Here is an 18,533-nt window from a genome sequence, read left to right as displayed (position 1 = left end):
TACATCTAAAAAAATTTACTATTTTATGATTTAATCAGATCAAGAAAATTTACTGAAATTGATATTTAAGCAGTAATTTTATTTTTTAGTTTCAACTCAGCTAAAAGTAGAATGTTGTTGGCAAAGTCAAGATTAAAAATGACGTTTTATTTTGTTAATTTAATTTAGTCAAATGAAAAGATTTTAATTATTCACCATTAATTTAAAATTGAAAAAAAAAAAATTAGATTATATAGTAATTCGCCAAAATTTCCAAACCAATGTAGAAAATGCTGATTCTCTACACAAGTTATAAATTTATTTTATAAAATTAACAATTATTCTGTTGTTAAATAGATTATTTTAGTCTCTTTAAACATTGGTTTTGGTTTAAAAAAATTAAATTCATGCTCATTTTTTACTTCTATGGTGAGCTAAAATTTGCAAAATCTCAACAAACTTCTATTAGTCGCTAATAAAACTGGTGTTTTCCTAAATAATGTACTAAAAATGAATCTCAACTATATAAATTTTTTCAAAATTATATCATTCAAAATCGATTTTCTTTTTAAAAATAAAATCAAAACGTAAATTTATAAAAAAAAAAATCACAAAATGATTGATTTCTAGCGTTTTAATTTTAGCCCGAAGCGAACTGACTTTCTATGAAGGACTTTAATTAGTTCACTGACTTTGCGAACGCAACTCCATATTTGCACGTTCGGATTGACAAGGAAGCAGCTCTCGGTGCAGCTCGGCACGCACAGGAAGAGATGAAATCAGCCCAAATGAAATCACGCCGCTGGCAGCGAGTGCGCGGCATAGAAAATTACATCGGTACGCGCCTCACGTCGCGCCAGTCCGACTATTTATGCATAAATTATCGTGGTCGAGTAGGGCAAAAAGCCTATACTGCGAAGGCTATACGCGAGCGTGAGGTCACCAGCTGGAAGCTGGACCGCGCACGAAAAAAAAAATCATCTCTTTGTTGCGAAAAAAGGAAGAGCGGTATAGATTAATTATCGTGTCGCGGACTGATTTTTCACGTTTACGACTTCAGCCTTGCCGAGGAAAATAATTACGTTGGCAGACCGAATGCTGTGTGTCCTTCTCGCCAATTGTCTTTTGTCTCAAACGATTGCGTCGGATTCGCCTGCACGACCGCAGACCTTTTTTAATGAGAGAGAAGCAAAATGATTGTTTTAAAAATCGAGAGAGGAATGAGAATTGAATTGGCGAAAGGTCAAAATTTAACTAAAAATCCATATATGATCTTTGGGATCTTTGAGTGACATCAGAAGCGATGACGCATAAAATGAAAAGAAATTCAATTTAAAATTAAATAAAAAATTTAAAAAAATTGCTAAATAAAAAATAAAAAATGCCAGAATTAAAAACGACAAAATTAGACATTGCAATAATTTCCTCATTTATTTTATTAATCTGTCTATTTGTTACCTTAGAAAGGTAGAATTATTATTATTATTGTCGCTTTTTGAGGTCCCTTTTTTATCTTTGCAAAAATTTAATTAAACTGTACATAAAAAAAAACAATTGGATTAAAAAACTACTGGAATTTTTCTCTTGAAAAATAATGACAAAATCCTTCTCCAAAATCAAACTCTATCAAAAATATTTTAATCCTTTCTAATGAATATTCAAAATTTTAATTGAACGATAATGATAACGTCAATTACTTTTTATGACATTGTTAGTTAATGACCTTCTTACCACAGATTGATAGGCAAGGTGATGAACTAATTTTTAATCAAGAGGATTAATAATTGCGAATTACCCTAAAATTGATTATATTTGGCCTTGATAAATAATTCTCTAATTCAAATTTCACGGTCAAAATCATATTGGTTATTTTGAGAAAAAAAATTATAGTAAAATTACTAAAAATTCGTGATGGAAAATTCACTTTATATAATAATAAAATTAATAATTTCATTTGATGTCAAATTAAATTAAGGTGTCCTATTAGTTGATTTGATGAATTATCATCAATTTTGATTAGGCAGTTTTTCAGAAAAATAATTCTTTTGAAAATTCTTTTAAAAGAAATATTAATTTTAAATAAAATTCACCAAAGCTATCCTAGAATGTGAAAATAATGTTAATTAAAGAAATAATTTTCAGCAAAATCAATCGCGCCAATTTCCAGCTGAAGAGAATCGTTAAATGTCTCAATTACCTTCAAATTTTATTAAATGTAATTTTTGTAGACCAAAATATAATTTCTTTTCAAATTTTTTTAAAATAATTGGAATAATTTGTTTGCATCAATATTTTAATTTCGCAGATGTTTCCGATGGAATAATCTATTTGATCTAGAAATAGAATTCCAAGGTGCGATCGCCATAAACTAGCTCGACCTTGCCGCCTCCGAAATAGGAAACTGCGGCGCGAAGAGTGGAAAGAATAACATCAATGATGGGCTCCTCCGTCTTACCTGGCACCTGATCATGACGTGGGTGACCCTGTCCTCCGTCCTGACCGAGAGGACGTAGTCGCCGGGCTTGCTCTGCGACTCGCGCACCAAAAAGCTTCCGTTCTTCCCCTTGTCGATGATCATCTTTTCGGCCTCCTTCGCCGAGAGGTGTCCGTGGAACCACCTGTGGACACAAATAATGCACAATCTGCTTAGCCAAGGTTCAAGATACGTGACGTCCGACAGAGTCAATGTCGTTTATTACACCCGGCACTGTCAAGGCGCCACGTCGCAGACTGGCCACCTCGCTGACCTCAAGTCATCGCACCTTCACCCATTTCGCTACTTCCTCGATAATCATTTCTATTCACTGCGCAAGACGCGTTAATTGTGCTTCTATTCGCTAGAGGTCAAAAGTCTGGTTCCGATTCAAAGTTAAAATGAAGCAAATTAAATTTATTAAAGAAAAATTATTCAAAACTGAAGTCCTGGAAATCTTTGCAAAATTTTGAGACAAATAATTTTACCTTCGTTTAAATTCGTTAAATTTATTCAATTTAATTACAAAAAGGAATTGAAATTTTAGAAATTCTAAATTAAACACAATTAACTTCAAACCTACAAACAAAATATCGTCCAAATTTAATTAAATGAATTCAATTTAAAGAAAAAAATCCCAAATAAATAATTTCTTCAAATTAATTTATTTGAAGCAATTGATATAAATTGTATTCAATTTATAGCAAGTCTATGGTCTGAAATGTCTGAATCTGGTATTTTCAGTTTTTTTTTTTAAATTACAGTAATAATACTAATTTGAAAATAGAATCTTTAATACAGTTAAAAATTAATTTAAAATGTCCCGTTAAATTAATAAAATTGATCTACAAGGAGGCTAAAATCATGGAAACAAATTAAAATTAATAAAAAACCTGCTGTTTTGCTGAAAAAAATTCTTTTAAGTTTGCATTTTCAGAATCTGATTTGCACTTTTTAATGGAGGTAGAGTCTTTTTTTGAGCAGCTGGAGTGAAATTTAAAGTGGGATGCAAAACAAACCCAGGCGTGGCATTTTTTATAATTTATTTTAAACGAGTTTATTACACCGCGACAAAGAAAATATGGAAATGGCTCATTCTATTTTTGACTTCTCGTCTTGCTAGTTAATTTTATTCGCCCATCGTTTCACTTTCACCAAAATGCACTCTTATTCACTTTGATTAAGTGATGCACTCTGGTCTGGAACTTGTGCGATATCGGTTTCGACATTTTGTTTGATTAGTGATCAAAGACAATCAGCCGCGACAATTGACAATTTCATGTTCAACAAGCTCGACAATAAGCGTAAAACACTTGAGACAGAAAATCCCGATCGGTTTGAACAAGTTAAGTATCAAAAGTCGCACAAAAAGGTTCAGATTTTATCTCAATAGTCTCAATTGCACTTAATTTCAAGTATAAAGTCGATTTTCATTCAATTAAAAACAGGGTGGGACAAAATAAGATTCTAATTTCACTCAATTCATCAATAATTCACTTAAATCGTGTAATTTTTCCAGTTTATTAAAAATTTAAAAGGAGAATATAAGAAATTAATTATCTGGTTCAAGATTCCTTAAACGCCGATGCTTCTCAGCAGGACGTTATTTGTTTAGCAAGAGCGAGTTTTATTGAATTAAACGTATACATTAAATCAACGGATTACGAGAGCAGCTTCGTTCCAAGGGAGAGCGAAAAAATGCTCGGATTTTTCTTTCTCTATCTTGTTTCTTCCTTCGCAAATATTAACAATGTTTTCTCGAGCGTGGATGAGAATAAAGAAAACGACCGCCTTCGCACTCTTCTCGTCATTTTTCTCGATGTTAAAAAAACGGCCGAGCTGTTATTTACAATTTAATACATCGCGACCCACACGCGCTCTTTTCTCTCGTGCGAAACCCACACTAATTTTTGCACCGATCGTCTCTTTAAAAAGGGGAAAAAATCGGCGCCCTTTAAATCGAGTTATTTTTGATTAATAACTTTTGGCCGAGACGAAAGAGAAATCCGGCGCTCGTTCTTTGAACTCAATTTTCAGCTCGTTGGGAGAAGCGAATTTGCCACTTTTAATTAATATTGTCAGAGAAGACGCCTATTAATCAGCGGGAAGCAAAAACTTCAGTTTAACGTCTTCATTTTTTTGTGGCCACCGTTCAAAATAGATCAAATTATCAATAAATTCTTTAGCAAAATTATTGTGTCAAGTTTTTAAATCAAATATAACACATTTTATTTCATTTTAATTAGATTCGTGAATTTCTAAGACTTTAAAATTAATTTAATTCGAAACATTTCTCAACCAACTGCTATTTCTAATTAAAAATCTAGGAAAATTGTCAATAATTCATACATTTTGCTACAAATATGTGAGATTTTAATTTTAAAAACTTAAAATTTTTAAATAGTTTTTTGTGTAAACTAAACTTACTTATTCTTTTCTTTTGAAAATATAGTGAACAAAATCAATTGCATATTAATATCATCGATTTTATTGAAAATAAATATTTGTTGAAATTTCATTAATTTTTTTTAAGTCAATTTTATACATTGATTTGTTAATTCTTTCCTTTTAAATTTTTATTATTACTTTTTTCAATCTCTCACAAATGATTTTGTGAAAAATTATCAAAGTAGATAGAATTTTCAAACCCACTTCCGAACAATGCCTGCATCATTTGCATAAATTAAAATTCCAGTTCCGAGCCATTCCTTGAATTTCGACACAACTTCCAATTATTATATTGTCTCGTATCAATCGAAACAATATTAAGTTCCGAATTCGTAGGCATCGTTGAGCAAGAGGGTTACCAATGAGTGAGAATCACGTGCGCTTGTTGTGTTTTTGATCCATAAAAGTCCGCCTACGTGCAAATGAGAGATTTTACGCCGAGAGCTGCGGAGAGCGACGAAGAAGCCGGTCGCTCGGTCAAACTATATAAGGCGACACCTGATTTTACCACAATATATAAATCGTAATGAAGGTGTTTAGAAATTTATTCAGCGCAACAAAAAAGAATCAATTTTACTACTCGAGTAAAACTATGTTTCAACAAATTGATATAAAATAAATAAATATTAATAATATTTCATCGAATCCATGACCTAGAGTTTTAGCATTTAAAATAAATTTAATAATTTTAAAACAATTCAGAAAGGGTTATTCTTTATCAATTCATAAGTTTGAGAAGTGGTTTGACAATAATCTCGGTTCAAGACCGTTCAAGACCAAGCTTTTGACTTGTGATTATTTTATCTTGTATTTTATCATCTGTCTCGAGGTGTGCTTTTGAATAGCCATTAGCGGCATTAGTGTCACTTGTGGTTGACACTAACGCTAGATTCGCTTCGGCCACGTGCTGGTCACTCTATTAATCAAATGTTAGTTCTATTTTATCATATTTTGGGTGAAAATGTTTGTTTTTCGCAGAGAAATCTAAACCTGAATAAAAAAGTTTTGAATTGCTAAAATTTCAACGTTTAAGTTTCTATCAAATCAATTTATTTTACTTAAAAAAGTCAAAGAACAAAGCATTGTCGTGCAAATTTGGTCATTTATTCACTAATTATAAAAAAAATTTATTACAGAAAATTGAAATTTGATTATGTTTTGAGAGAATTGATTCATATTGACTATTAATTTCAATTCTTTTTCACAACTTGGCCTTCCTGGTTCAAATTCTACACAAAATATAAATAAAGAAATAAATAAAATTAAAAATTACAATAATAGCTTCAATGAGGTCGTTTTAGCAAAATAATTTGCAATAATTAAAAAAAAATTTCTTTCAATCTTTTAAGAATTTGGACAAATAAACAAAATTTATATTTATGTATTTAATTGTAATTTTAGTTAATATAAAGTAAATAACTCATTAAGATTTAGAGATATAATTTTTTTCTTTGCAATTTATGTAATTTAAATTACCTCTTGACAAATAAAATTTAAAGAGAATTCCCAGTTACTGAAATGTTTACTTTTTTAAAGACCATTTTTCACCGCAAGTGAATTTTCAACAATTTTGCCGCGCAGCAGGATTTTCCCTCCAGTCGTGTTGATTATGTTAAACGCCACATTATATAATTCCATTTGGCCCGACAAATTCCGCGCACGCCTGCGATATTACTTTCAAGGTTAATATACAATTCTGAGCGTTTACGCGAGAAAAAGAGTTGTTAGCTATTTCACGTGGTCCCGGCTATAATTGCCGCGCATTAAAACATCAGACGTCAAATTGTCAGAAATGTCTGCGAGACGGACAGACAGACAGACGGTCCCTTTGTCATTTATAATTACGGAGGCCCCCAAATTCCACTTATTGTTGGGAAAAAATTCTAATAAAATGCTAAGATTAACCAATTTAATATGATGGAGTTTTTAAAGACATAAAGATTGGCAATTTGGTCAGAAAATTAATTGAAAGGAAAATTTTCATTCACTTAAAAATGAAAACTGGAGTTTTCTTTAATATGAACCGAAAATTAAAAAGTCAAATTAATTTCAGAAGATTCCAAATAAATTAAAATTTGTGAAAAGTAAGAAATAGACGAATAAACAAATAATTATTGAAATTTAATTTATTAAAAGCGATTCTCCAACATATTCTAGTTATAATTTGCTCCAAAATTCTTCAAAAATTAATTTAAAACTATTAATTAATGTTCGTCTGAAATGGATCAATTGTATCCCTAAACTTTTAAAAACCTCTGACGGAAATGAAGAAGAAAAATTTAATTCCTGTTTAGCGAAAATCAGCTTAACGATTTGACCAAATCAGTGGTGCTATTGAACCCCAAATCATCCCTTAATGAAATAATTATTTGTACTTAAATTTAAATCGTAATTAAATTCAGATCAATAAATAATTTCTAAAGGAAAACAAACTTTAATAAATTTGCCAGTGTGGAGTAAATTTTTAGCTAATTTTAGTCTCATAATTAACCCATTAATTAATTTCATTTCTAACCAAAATTTTAATCATTATAAAGGAAAAGTTATTTGATTTAGATAAATTAATTTCCAATGCTTGCAGCCCAGACGAGTTTTTGGTTAAATTTTGTGCTAAATTAACCCCATTTCCATTAAATCATTGCATTTAAATCCAGAGAGTTATTAAAAAGTGGAAAAGATGACTAAAAATTGAGACCAATTTTCAAATTTTTTAATTGATTATTTCCGTTTAAATCGGCACAAATTTTGACTTTTAATTACTATATAATTATAAAAAAATGAGTTCTCACGGTTCAAGCTTGTCGAAGGCGGTCGATATGTGCTGGGGGTTGTGGACGAGGGATTGTTCGGCGGGGGCCATGTGCGTGACGGAGACGCCGCCGGAGGCGCGAACGGTGCGGACGGAGGCGTGGGGCGGCGAGAGGCCGTGCGGGGGCGGCTGGACGAAGTGGATGCGGGCGGCGGTGGAGGCGGCGCTGAGCACGCCGTAGTACGAAAGGGCGGCGCCGTAGTAGAGGCCGAGGCCCTTGGGCGGCGACGGGCCCCGACCCCGGGGGCTGGCGCCGGACACCATCAGACACGAGTCCATCGCGCGACTGACTTGGTGCTCGAGCAAGGTGCCGCAGACTCGAGGGCCCCCTCCGCCACTCCCCCCTCCGCCGCGGCCAAGGTGAATCCGTTCAAGAGATAAAAAGAGTGAAAAAAATTTGCACGCTCCTCTTCGTCAGCTTTCGGAGGAGAAAGGAAAAGGACGGGCGCTTCCTTCCGACACTGATTTCGCATTAAAATATATTTGAAGGATGACAAAGGGAGAAAAATTGTATATGTTAGGTCATCTCTTTTTTTCATTGCCAACTACGTTGAAAATTACTGAGAAAGTGACGAGGTTAAAAAACGGAAAAATCCCATGATTCTTTTAAAAATGTTGCTAAAAAAATTCCAGTTGTCCCCCCACAGATTCAGAATCTTCGGCCCTTTAACTTTTACTTAAAAAGACAGAAATCCCCCAAAATTACAGATATTTATTAAAGTTGAAGTTCAATGGAAAATTTAGAAATTTCATTTGGTTTTAAGCTTTGAATTTTAAGATTACAATAAATTAAATTAAAAATTTCAATTAAATATATTGCAACATTTTTTTTTCTTAAAATACACAAATGATTAAGCGGATTTGGTCTGTTCTTTATATTGCGCTGTTTTGTTTAGAAAAAAATTGTATCAGGCAATCTTTTTCTGCTACATCATCGCCAACTAAGTTGGAAATTACTGAGAAAAGTGACATGGTAAACAACAGAATGATTTTTTTCCTTAATTTTTAACAGGGATTTCCAGATTTATTTGCAGAAAAATTATATTAAACTATTTTACATATTATTATTAGCTGATTTTGAAAATAAATATAATTATTTATTTGCTGATTGACGTGTATTTTGTTACTTTATTTATAAAAATTGACGAGTAAGTGAAAAAGCATTTTATGAATAAATAAATAAATTTATGGAAATTGTTCTCTTCAGTGTATTTTTATGATCACTGTTGAGATCAGAAGAATCTCTGGCGCTGAAACCACTTAAAAAAACTGACATTGAGATCTTGTAAGCCAATTTTATTGCAAACTAATGAATTTTGCAAAATATATCAAGGTACCATACACGTCTGATCTTCTTGAAATTTTTTAACGTTTGTATTATTGTTTGTTTTTAATATCCACTTTCTTATGGTATATTAAATATTTATATATCTTTCATAGGTTTTGTTGCTTCAAAAACTACCTTTTTAAGTCATATGACGCATTAAATTGTGTCAAAAGGTTCATTTAGCACGGAAGGACGCGTGACAAAGAGGTCGTGGTTTGCTCTTTATTTTGTACAAATGTTTCGGAAATATTTTCAGTGAAGAAGTTCCTGCTTAGTCACAAGACAAACACTGAAAACGAGGAGTGGCTATTCAAGATGCTCCCTTTTGATTCGGACAAATTACGTCACATGTTTATTTTATTTAAACAGTTGATCAACTTTACGGAATTGTGCAAATAACATTCTTGATTTATTTGAACAACCTAAAATAGCAGTGTTTTTCCATATTTGGATTTTTATCATTCCAAGAAAGAGAGAGAAAAATGCGGATTCTCTCCAAAGCAGAAAAGGATTAAATCACATTTTTTCCGCAAAATTCTCCGATTATAGTTTAATTCAAAGCTGCAATTTCCTCTTTAGGCGTTCTTTGATCGAAGCAGACGTGACTCAATTTCACAAGTAATCATGCCGATAATTTTCCTCGGTGCGCCGCCAACGTATATTAATTTTTTTTTTTTTTGAATGTATTTACTTACACTGACTAATCCTTTTATATTATTTATATTCCGGCCCACAACGCACACAGACACGGAAAACTGCATAAGTTTATGATCTCGTTCGAAGGCAGCTTATCTCTGCGGATGCAGGCGCTGACGAAAAAATTTCATATCTTGTTAAGGAGTTTACAGAAGGAAAGTCTTATGAAGCATTTTTCTGAGCTTTGAAGGGAGGAAACGATAAGATTTTGGCCACGTTAGATAACTAGGTCTGAGAGGCGTTAATTTATTTGAAATACAGAGAGACAAGTAATAATTTTTGAGAAAAAAAAAATACATATTTGCTGTTCGCAAATTAGATTATTTAAAGAAAGGCTCAGCCCATTACTTTTTATGAAGATTTTTTAAACGTTCCGAAACTGAAATGAAATTTTTAGAAAAAAATTTTTAATTTTGCTACAAGTAAATTTTGGTTTTATTTTTTAATTGAATTCCTTAATTGAAAACTTGGATTTAATGAAATTTATTAAATATTTAATTCCGAACAAAATAAAATTCAGCTAAAATAAAAAAAGTGTTAAAATATATGAAAAGATTAAAATCTTTACAATTTTTTTTTTCATTTTAAGCTCTCAAAATAATTCAACTTTCTTTCAGTTTAATCCAATATGAACAAAAGTCAAAACAAGAAAAATGCCACAATTATAGATTCTCTTAATAAAGTAAAACATAAAATGAAGATGTCTCACCTTTAAAGTTTCTAATTTGTAATCTTTTCGTGTCAGAAAGTGATAGGGTTGAAGTTCAGACTTCTTCTTGTCAGGCCAAAAGAAAGGCGCGAGTGACAAATGTTCGCAAACTTTGCGAAATAATGAGCATAATGGGGCTGCAGCGTCGCACGGCTTGTGGTAAACGACATTTTAATTCGCGCCCGGCACGCAACGTCGCGCGACAAAGCGAAAAAACAGGACGAAAAAACGAGGCCAACGCAAATAATACAATTTGTTGAATTAGATTGTCAGTCTGACATTTTGTATAAGCACAAAGCAAATTATATCTCTTTTTTATAACTTTAAAACTAAACTCGTGAAAAAAAGTAATCCATAAAAATTAAAAATCTTTTTTATTTCTCTATCAAATTTATTCACATTTTTTTTTATGAATTCAAAATTTTTATCTTTGATTTAATTTTTCCTTTAGTAAGCATCTTTAACCAAAAATTATAAATTTAATTAAGATGATGTTCCCGTTCGAAAGCTCCTTTCCTTTCGGAATGAAAAGCATCAGCAGTTTGATCTTAACTAATTCGCGTCAGCCTCTGCGGAGCCAATTAATATTTCAGTCAGACACACGTCGCCGCGATCATTTGTGGGTGTCAATTGAATTAGACGAGAGGCACCCGTAATTGGAGTTATTACTCTCGAGGAGACGCGGTCGCAATGTTAAGCGCCATTTCCACCGGTAACTTCATTCTGGCATTGGGAGCAGTCAGGTAGGCCACTGGTGATGACGAATGGAAAATTCAATAAAAATCAATAAAAATAATCAAATAATTTGCAACGTAAATTATTTAATATTGATTTTTATAGACTTCAGAGGCTTTTTTCCACTAAATTTTAATTCATAAAGATTCATAAATTGATATAATTATGGGATGTGATATAAATTATTTTGCCTATAGTGAAGCAAAAAACTTGGATCACAAATTTAACATAATTATCTAATGCAAAAGTCAACAACAGTAATTAAAAAAATTTGTAATTAAATAATATAATAATTATAATATATATTATATAAACAATTATCAAGGATTTAATTTAATAATTTAATTAAAAAAATGAAGATTCTAAATGAAAATAACTTCAAAAACAGTCATCATGAAAATTAATATTCCTCTTATAATTATTAATGTTTATTGACTCATGAGGCGTCACCACAATGTAATTACTCATTGCAATGCGCCTTATTTGTAACAACGATGTAAAATTATGAGTAAATTTACAAAGATAAATACTTTTATTTTAATCCAAAACTTTTTTATTAATTTTTAAGCCAAAGAACTTTGAAGTATTAAAAATTTAACAAATGATTTATAAAATAAAATTTAATCAGAAACTAAAATTATTTGTCATTTTCTTAATCAATATAATTATGAGCCAATCATTTAAAAATTAAAAAAAATCACAATATTGATACATTGCAGGATATTATAATTTATTATTTTTATTTAATAAATATAGAATTTAATTTTCTTTCATTTTGTTTGGTTTTAATTCTAAAATAATTTCAAGATTACTATTAAAATTTACTGAATTTTTTCCAATGTTTCTGTAACATTTTGATTAAAGGAGAATTGATATCAAAATTATTTAAAATTAATAGCAATTAATAGCTAACGATGAGAGTTAATAAAATGCGACCAGAGGAATGTTATAATTTGTCTACTATGACCATAAAAAAGCAAGTTGCACGTCGTTAGTTCACACGGAAAGGCTGCTTTGCTTAACGACGCAAATTGCACTCACTCGGTTTGCAAGGAGGCTGCGAGGCGGGTTGCATAATCCATAATTGCAAGCGTAATAATCTGCGTCGGATGCGGCAATCGGTCCAAGTACGTATGTCAGTAAGTTTGCTTCGCAACATACAGGAGCGGTCCAGTTTTTGCATTTCAATTGCTCATTGTTTTTATCTGCGTTGGCTGTGATTCATTCAGATTATTCGCTTCCTCACAGGAAAAAGACGCAAGTGGGAGTAAAAAAAAAAAACACGGAATTTATACAAATTAAAAAAAATTAATCAAAATCTTAAATTGATGAGGAAGTAAATGATTGTCAAACTTTATCTTTTAGAAAAAGTTAGGTCACGTGACCGAATGGATTTTCTGCTGATGTCACTCGGACGAATCTCGTTAAAAATGCATCGTCTCGTGCGACTTTGAAGGATTTATTTATTTATTTGCTTAATGCCCTATCCAAGCTGGCAAGGTAAGCCGCCCAGCTACTGTGAGTTGCCGGCTGCATACAAATCGCGGGACTCTTTGTTTCCCAAGTCGACGTTTCGTCACCAACACTTTTCCGTGACAACCAGCCAAATACCCAAAATCCTCTTTTTTCAGCTTCTTAATCAAATTAGTTTCAATAAAATGTGTTCAAATACGTAATTAAAATAATATTAGTAGCTAAAATGTGAAAAATATTTAAATTACAAAATTAATTCATGGGCAAAGCTCAGAAGCTCTATTAATTTAATTTCATCCAAATTTTTATCAAGCATTAAAGTTTTAATTGAAAATTATTTCTTTTTTTTTCAGTTAATTCGTATAAATTTCTACCTTTTTGTATTTTAATTGAAAAAATTCGTCAAATTAAAAAAATGAATGAAAAAACTTTTATTTTCTTTCAAATTTTTATACTCGGAACGGGAGCAGCGGAGAGTGACCGCCGCCAAGGTCGTGGGGTGTAAAATTGATTTTACGGGAGCTCTGCTTTCAGTCTAGCTTGCAGCTTTCTCGTTCGCTCGAGCCGCATTCTTCGCTTGTGTACATCATGTACTTGCTACTTTTGCAGAAATGCACCGAGATGGCAGAGCCGAGTTGCGAAACACGAGATCATGAAAGCAGCGGGCGGAGGAGAAGGATGGGCAAAGGCAAAAGCCAGAAATACATACTCGTTGACGTGCATTCGTTGTGCAAGGCCGAAGGATTTCAAAAGATTCGCAGTCTATTGTAAACTTTTCAACTCAAAGAAGAAATTCTCTTATTAAGTTGAAATTGCATGAGTAAAACATGATATTAAAAACTTGTGGAATTTAAATTTTAGGTGCAATTATTCGACAAGTAATAAAAAGAAAATTGAAAATTGAAGCGGAAATTATTTAGAATTTATTAGATTATTTATTACTTAGAAAAGCGGAAATTTTTAGAATATTTTACAAGCGATGGTATTATTAAGTTTAATGAATTTAAAACCAACGATTCTGCAAACAATTCCAAAAGAACTGTCTAATTGTGGTTGATGAAATAAAATAAAAATAATTAAGTTTCAAGTTTTCAATTTGCATCCACAATTCTGGAGCTTGTACGAACTTAAAATTAAAATTTATAATTAAAAAAAAATTAATAACTTTTCCTTACTAATTTGACAAAATCTTTAAGGGAAATTAATTCTTTTTAAATACTGAAAATAAAAAAGATTTTGAAATTATAAAAAATTATTCTTTAGGGTAAATTTGATTACAAATAAAGCAGGAATTGTACTGTGGAAATTGAAAAAAAATCAATCCTACCTCAAAACTTTGAACTTTTTCAACAATATTTATATTATCTTAATAAAAATTAATTGTTTATATTTGAATTTTCTAAGTTTGAATATCATTGATATTTTAAATAAACCAAGTTTTGTAGGGCGTAGGTAGCTTGCCAGCTGACACAAGTAAGAAAACTATTTTTTTTTCTTCATAACTGTACTCACCTTTCCGTTGTCGGGTCAGCGCAGTTGAGGGGGTGTCGCAGGTCGATGATTTCGCCATTCTTCATCCGCAGCTGGCCCTGATTCTCCATGTAGTGCTGCACCAGCTCGGACAGGGTGGCAAACTTGTCCCCGCTGAAGAGGTTGTAGAAGTCGCCATTGTTCTGGATTTTGATGTGCGTCACCTCTCCATTCCTTCTGAAAGTAATTTTCAAAAAATTAGTTTTCTTGATTTTCACAGCATATAACTTTTCAACAAAATTGCAAATTTGTAAATTTAATGTATAGTTAAACAAATAAATTCAAATTTTGTGCAATCACCAATTCTAAAATGATTTTGAAGGTAAAAAAATATAATTATAAAAAAATATCATATTTAAGATCGATTTTAGAGTAATTTTTTAAAAATAATGAAAACAAATTTGTTGAAAACTTTGAAACTATTTATTTCAATTTGTGAACTCTATTAAAAATTTAATGATTGCAAAGACTTTCTTATTAGAAAAGAAATTAAAAACAATATTCTACTTTTTGAAATAAATAAAAATAATTCAAAGACTGATTAGTTTTTCAAGAGTTTTCCTATTAAACAAAAACCCATCAATTATAAAATTATTCTAAAAAAACTCCACTTTCATTAGATGTCTTAGATTAAGGTATTATTTTCTATAAATTTTTCAATTCAGTTTTTTTCAATTTAGTAAAAAAGCAGGCGTCAAGTTGGAAGGCTCTTCTTACTTGACAGAGAGGGTGAAATCTCCGGGGCTGCTGTTCGAGGGTCGGGCGAGGAAACTTCCTTCATATCCGCGCTCCTTCAGCAGATTTTCGGCGTCGATGCCTGAGATGTTGGGATGAAACCACCTGCAAAGAACAACAATCAGTCTGGCTGTGGAAATTTCGATTCGCACATTCGGGAGGGAAAATACAAAAGCGGCGACCGAGAAGTTTCCGATTGTGAGCGGCAACTGCGAGTTCTGATTAATCTAATCTTCAATATAATTACTGCCCCAGATAAGAAAAGTGCATGTTACGACAGCTCTCGTCGTTCCAGAGGGAAAAACGGCTAGGAATTTGCTGCTTTTCTTACCGCATTTCAAAGTACCAACTGCAGTTTAATAGCAAATTAATCTAATCAGTTCTGGTGGCGCAACGGCCGGTTTAAGTAAAACCACACTACTTCCGCCAATTTTCCCCCTATTATGAAAGAAGAGTGTATGTGGAAAAATTAAACCTTATGAAATAATAATACGAAAAATGTTAATTTGTATTTAATTTAAATTTTAAATTCAATCCACCTCGAGTATTAATTTTTGAGTGTCTTTTATTTTTGCTAAAGAAAGTTTCCTGAGTCGAAAATTGACAACAACACCTGTTTTTTTTTAAAAATTTATAAATTAATTTTGTAATAATTTTGACCTAGTTGATTTTTGCATACATTTTAGTTGTGCAAGTGACAAAAAAATAATAATTAATAGGACGATTTCAATTTAAAAAAATAATTATGAACAAGAAAAATTAAAAATTGTTCTTTCCGAGTTGTTTTAAACAAAACTTATCAAAGAGAAAGAACTAGATTTTTCATTATTTTTTCCCAGGCATAGATGAATAAAAAATGAAAAAAATCTTAATGAAACAAGTTTCATAATTACAAAAAATTAGTATTTCCCAATATAAAGATCTCTAAAACAAATTTTTGTGCCAATTTTTTTTGGCATTCTGCTATGAATTTAATCAATAATGAAATAGATTTGAAATTTATGATCTTCTTCACTCTTTAAAAATATCAAAGTTGATTCAAGTTTTAGGGCAAAATTAAAAATAATTCCTGTCGCGGGGTCATTAATATTAGCTTTCCTGTATTAACGAAATGCAAAGTTTATAATTGAAATTTAATATCTTTAATTTTTTTTATGAATTATCATCATTTATCACTATTTTTAAAATTAAAAGGAAACAAAAGATTAAAATTACTGGCACTGGGACTTCATTCTATGTTGATTTTTTATAATTATTAATTTTACTAATTTAATATCAGAAATACATTTATATTAAATTAATTTCTATAATTTCAGATCATTTTCCATTGTTTTGAAATTAAAAAGTAAAATTTCTAAATCTACGTCTGATTGATTTAATTAAATTTGCAGTTATTTGTTATTTCAAAAACTGAAACATTCATTTCTTGATCACGTAGGAAAATTTAAACAAATTAAATGCCTGAATCAATTCTAAATTCTCATCAAGAACAAATTTTTCTTTCAATTTTGTACATTTGTTGATTGTCTAATTTTTTATTAGTGTAAATACCTGTCCCAGCAATTTCGATCAGAGGGTGTGGTCGTGCGGTCTGTATTTGAAAGCGCCACCCGTCGAAAACAAATTAATGTGTCGCGCGATTGATTGAGCGTCGCCGTCGGATGAAAATTGATGCGCCTCGGCCAAAAGGGCCGCTTCACGTGTGCACGATTTTATTTATGCATCACCAGAGCTAGGCAGGGTCGGAAAAGTTCGCAAGCACATAATGTAAAGAAGAGTACGTGCGGTCGGGCCAAATTAATTTGATCCTGTGAGCGAACGAACGAGCAAAAGAGTCCGGAGCTCGAGGCCTAACCCCAATCCATATTCAAGAGCAAGCGCTGACCTCAGGGGGCTTTACAATATAATACACGACCGGTCTCCTTTTTTTCCACAAACATCCTTCAAAATTATTTATATAAAAATAAATAAAAATTAAAAAATTCTAACTAAAGGTAAAAAGTAGTTCCCTAAAAACATTTACTCTCAAAATTGAAAAATATGGTCATTTCACAATTCTGGACCATTGTAATTTGGTAAATTTAATTGTAATTGTTTAAAAGTTAATTTAGGATTAAATTTAAAAAAACAAATTCAATTTGAAATTTTAGCCTTAAATTTAAATCTAACCTCAAAATTTGACACTAATAGGTCGAATTAATTGCAAATGGCCCAGAACTGCAAGATAACCATTTTTTTTCACTTTAAAGTAGCAAAATATAAAAAAAATCAATGGGGCTGGAAGCAAAAATTGCATTTTTCTAGTTTTAAGTTCCTAATTAAAGCTTTAAAAAACATAAATTTAGAACCGTCATTTTGCGTTTTTTAAGTTTTTTCAATGTTTTCCGATTTGAAAATGAGACACACACTTATGTCTCAAAATAGCAGACGAATAAAAAAATATTTATTACGATATAATTAAAACAAAAAAAACTGTTTCTTTTGCTAATTTGAAGGAAAAAATTGAACAAAAAAAACTGGTTATCTTGCAGTTCTGGGCCACTGAAATTAAATCGGCACCAATATTTAATTATAAATTTTACAAAATTTACTCCCTATTTACATTTTGGAAGTTCTCTTTGTTTTTAGCTTTTATTATCCATCAAAATTATAATTTATATACATAAATTTAAATTTTAATTAAGAGATATTTACATTTTTTTTAAATTTTATTCATGAGGTTAATTTTAAATTCTATACGACTAAAAATAAATTTGGCCACAGCATTAAATTGTTCATTTTAAATACGTTATTTAAATTCTGGAACAGAATTAAAAGGTTAGAATCGAATTCGACCATAGTTGAGGTTGAAATTCAAAAATTTAAGAGAATTTTTTCAGTTTTAACTTGATTCTTGATTTGAAGAGAAAAAATTCACAATTTTTCACCTCATTGAAATTGAATCAAATTAATGACATTTAAATTTTTAAAATCTAGTTCAAATTATTCCGATTTCACATCCAATGGTCCGTGATTGCCAATCAACCATAGCAAAATAAAGGTTTAAATTGCAATTTTTAATTAATTTTATAAAATTAAAGTCATTAGAGCTGTCTATTGTTTAAAAATTGGAGAGAAAGTGTAGCTGGACCGGAGAGTGCAAGCGAATTGCACCTGCGAATCGTGTCATAAGGTCGACGCACCGTTAATCGCCACTCTCGAATTGTTGCCAGGCCGCGGCCCGAGCGCCGCCCCTGCGCCTCCGGGGGCCTGGCCCAGGCTGCCCCCGGCCTCCGGAGGCCCTCGGCGGGCCGCGACCACGTCTCAGGGGGTGTTTACGAGTGGCTGGGGGCCTCGCGGGGACCGTTTGTCGCGAATAAAAAGACAAAAGACCCCACACGCGGGGCCGCACGACTCACCCTCGCGTTGTCATCGCGACGCCACTTTTTCGGCCACGATTCGGCGGTCGGGCGAACCTGCACTGCAACTATTCGGCCACAGCAACGCGTCGGCGGCTCCGATGTCGTCGGTCGGGGCCGAGTCGAAAGCCAAGGTTGTTCACAGCCCTGCCTGCTGCTCGGCGAAAAAAGTAATTTCTCTTCGCGACTCGATAGACTACTTGGACTCCCTCTATCAACGT

At 31.9% G+C, this 18,533-nt stretch overlaps 1 protein-coding gene across 3 annotated transcripts in view; it reads right to left on the bottom strand.

Annotated features, from left to right (window-relative positions):
* Positions 1-18,533, bottom strand: part of LOC132204139 (tyrosine-protein phosphatase non-receptor type 11-like) — a 23,345-nt gene extending 4,812 nt beyond the window's left edge. Inside the window, exons 1-4 of one of the 3 annotated variants that reach the window (XM_059632425.1) lie at positions 18,313-18,533; positions 14,897-15,019; positions 14,162-14,353; positions 2,435-2,597 (exon numbers count right to left, since the gene is read on the bottom strand). In XM_059632425.1, the coding sequence (XP_059488408.1) occupies positions 2,435-2,597; positions 14,162-14,353; positions 14,897-15,019; positions 18,313-18,326 (492 nt within the window). In that variant the 5' untranslated portion in view covers positions 18,327-18,533. Of the gene's footprint in view, positions 1-2,434; positions 2,598-7,689; positions 8,004-14,161; positions 14,357-14,896; positions 15,020-18,312 lie in introns of those variants that run through there. The other 2 variants (XM_059632424.1, XM_059632427.1) reach the window with 2 other exon arrangements.

This window comes from Neocloeon triangulifer, unplaced genomic scaffold, assembly GCF_031216515.1.
Source record: "Neocloeon triangulifer isolate White Clay Creek 2 clone unplaced genomic scaffold, ASM3121651v1 ptg000022l, whole genome shotgun sequence".
NCBI classification, from domain to species: Eukaryota; Metazoa; Arthropoda; class Insecta; order Ephemeroptera; family Baetidae; genus Neocloeon; species Neocloeon triangulifer.
This window is presented reverse-complemented; position numbering and strand designations above follow the sequence as displayed.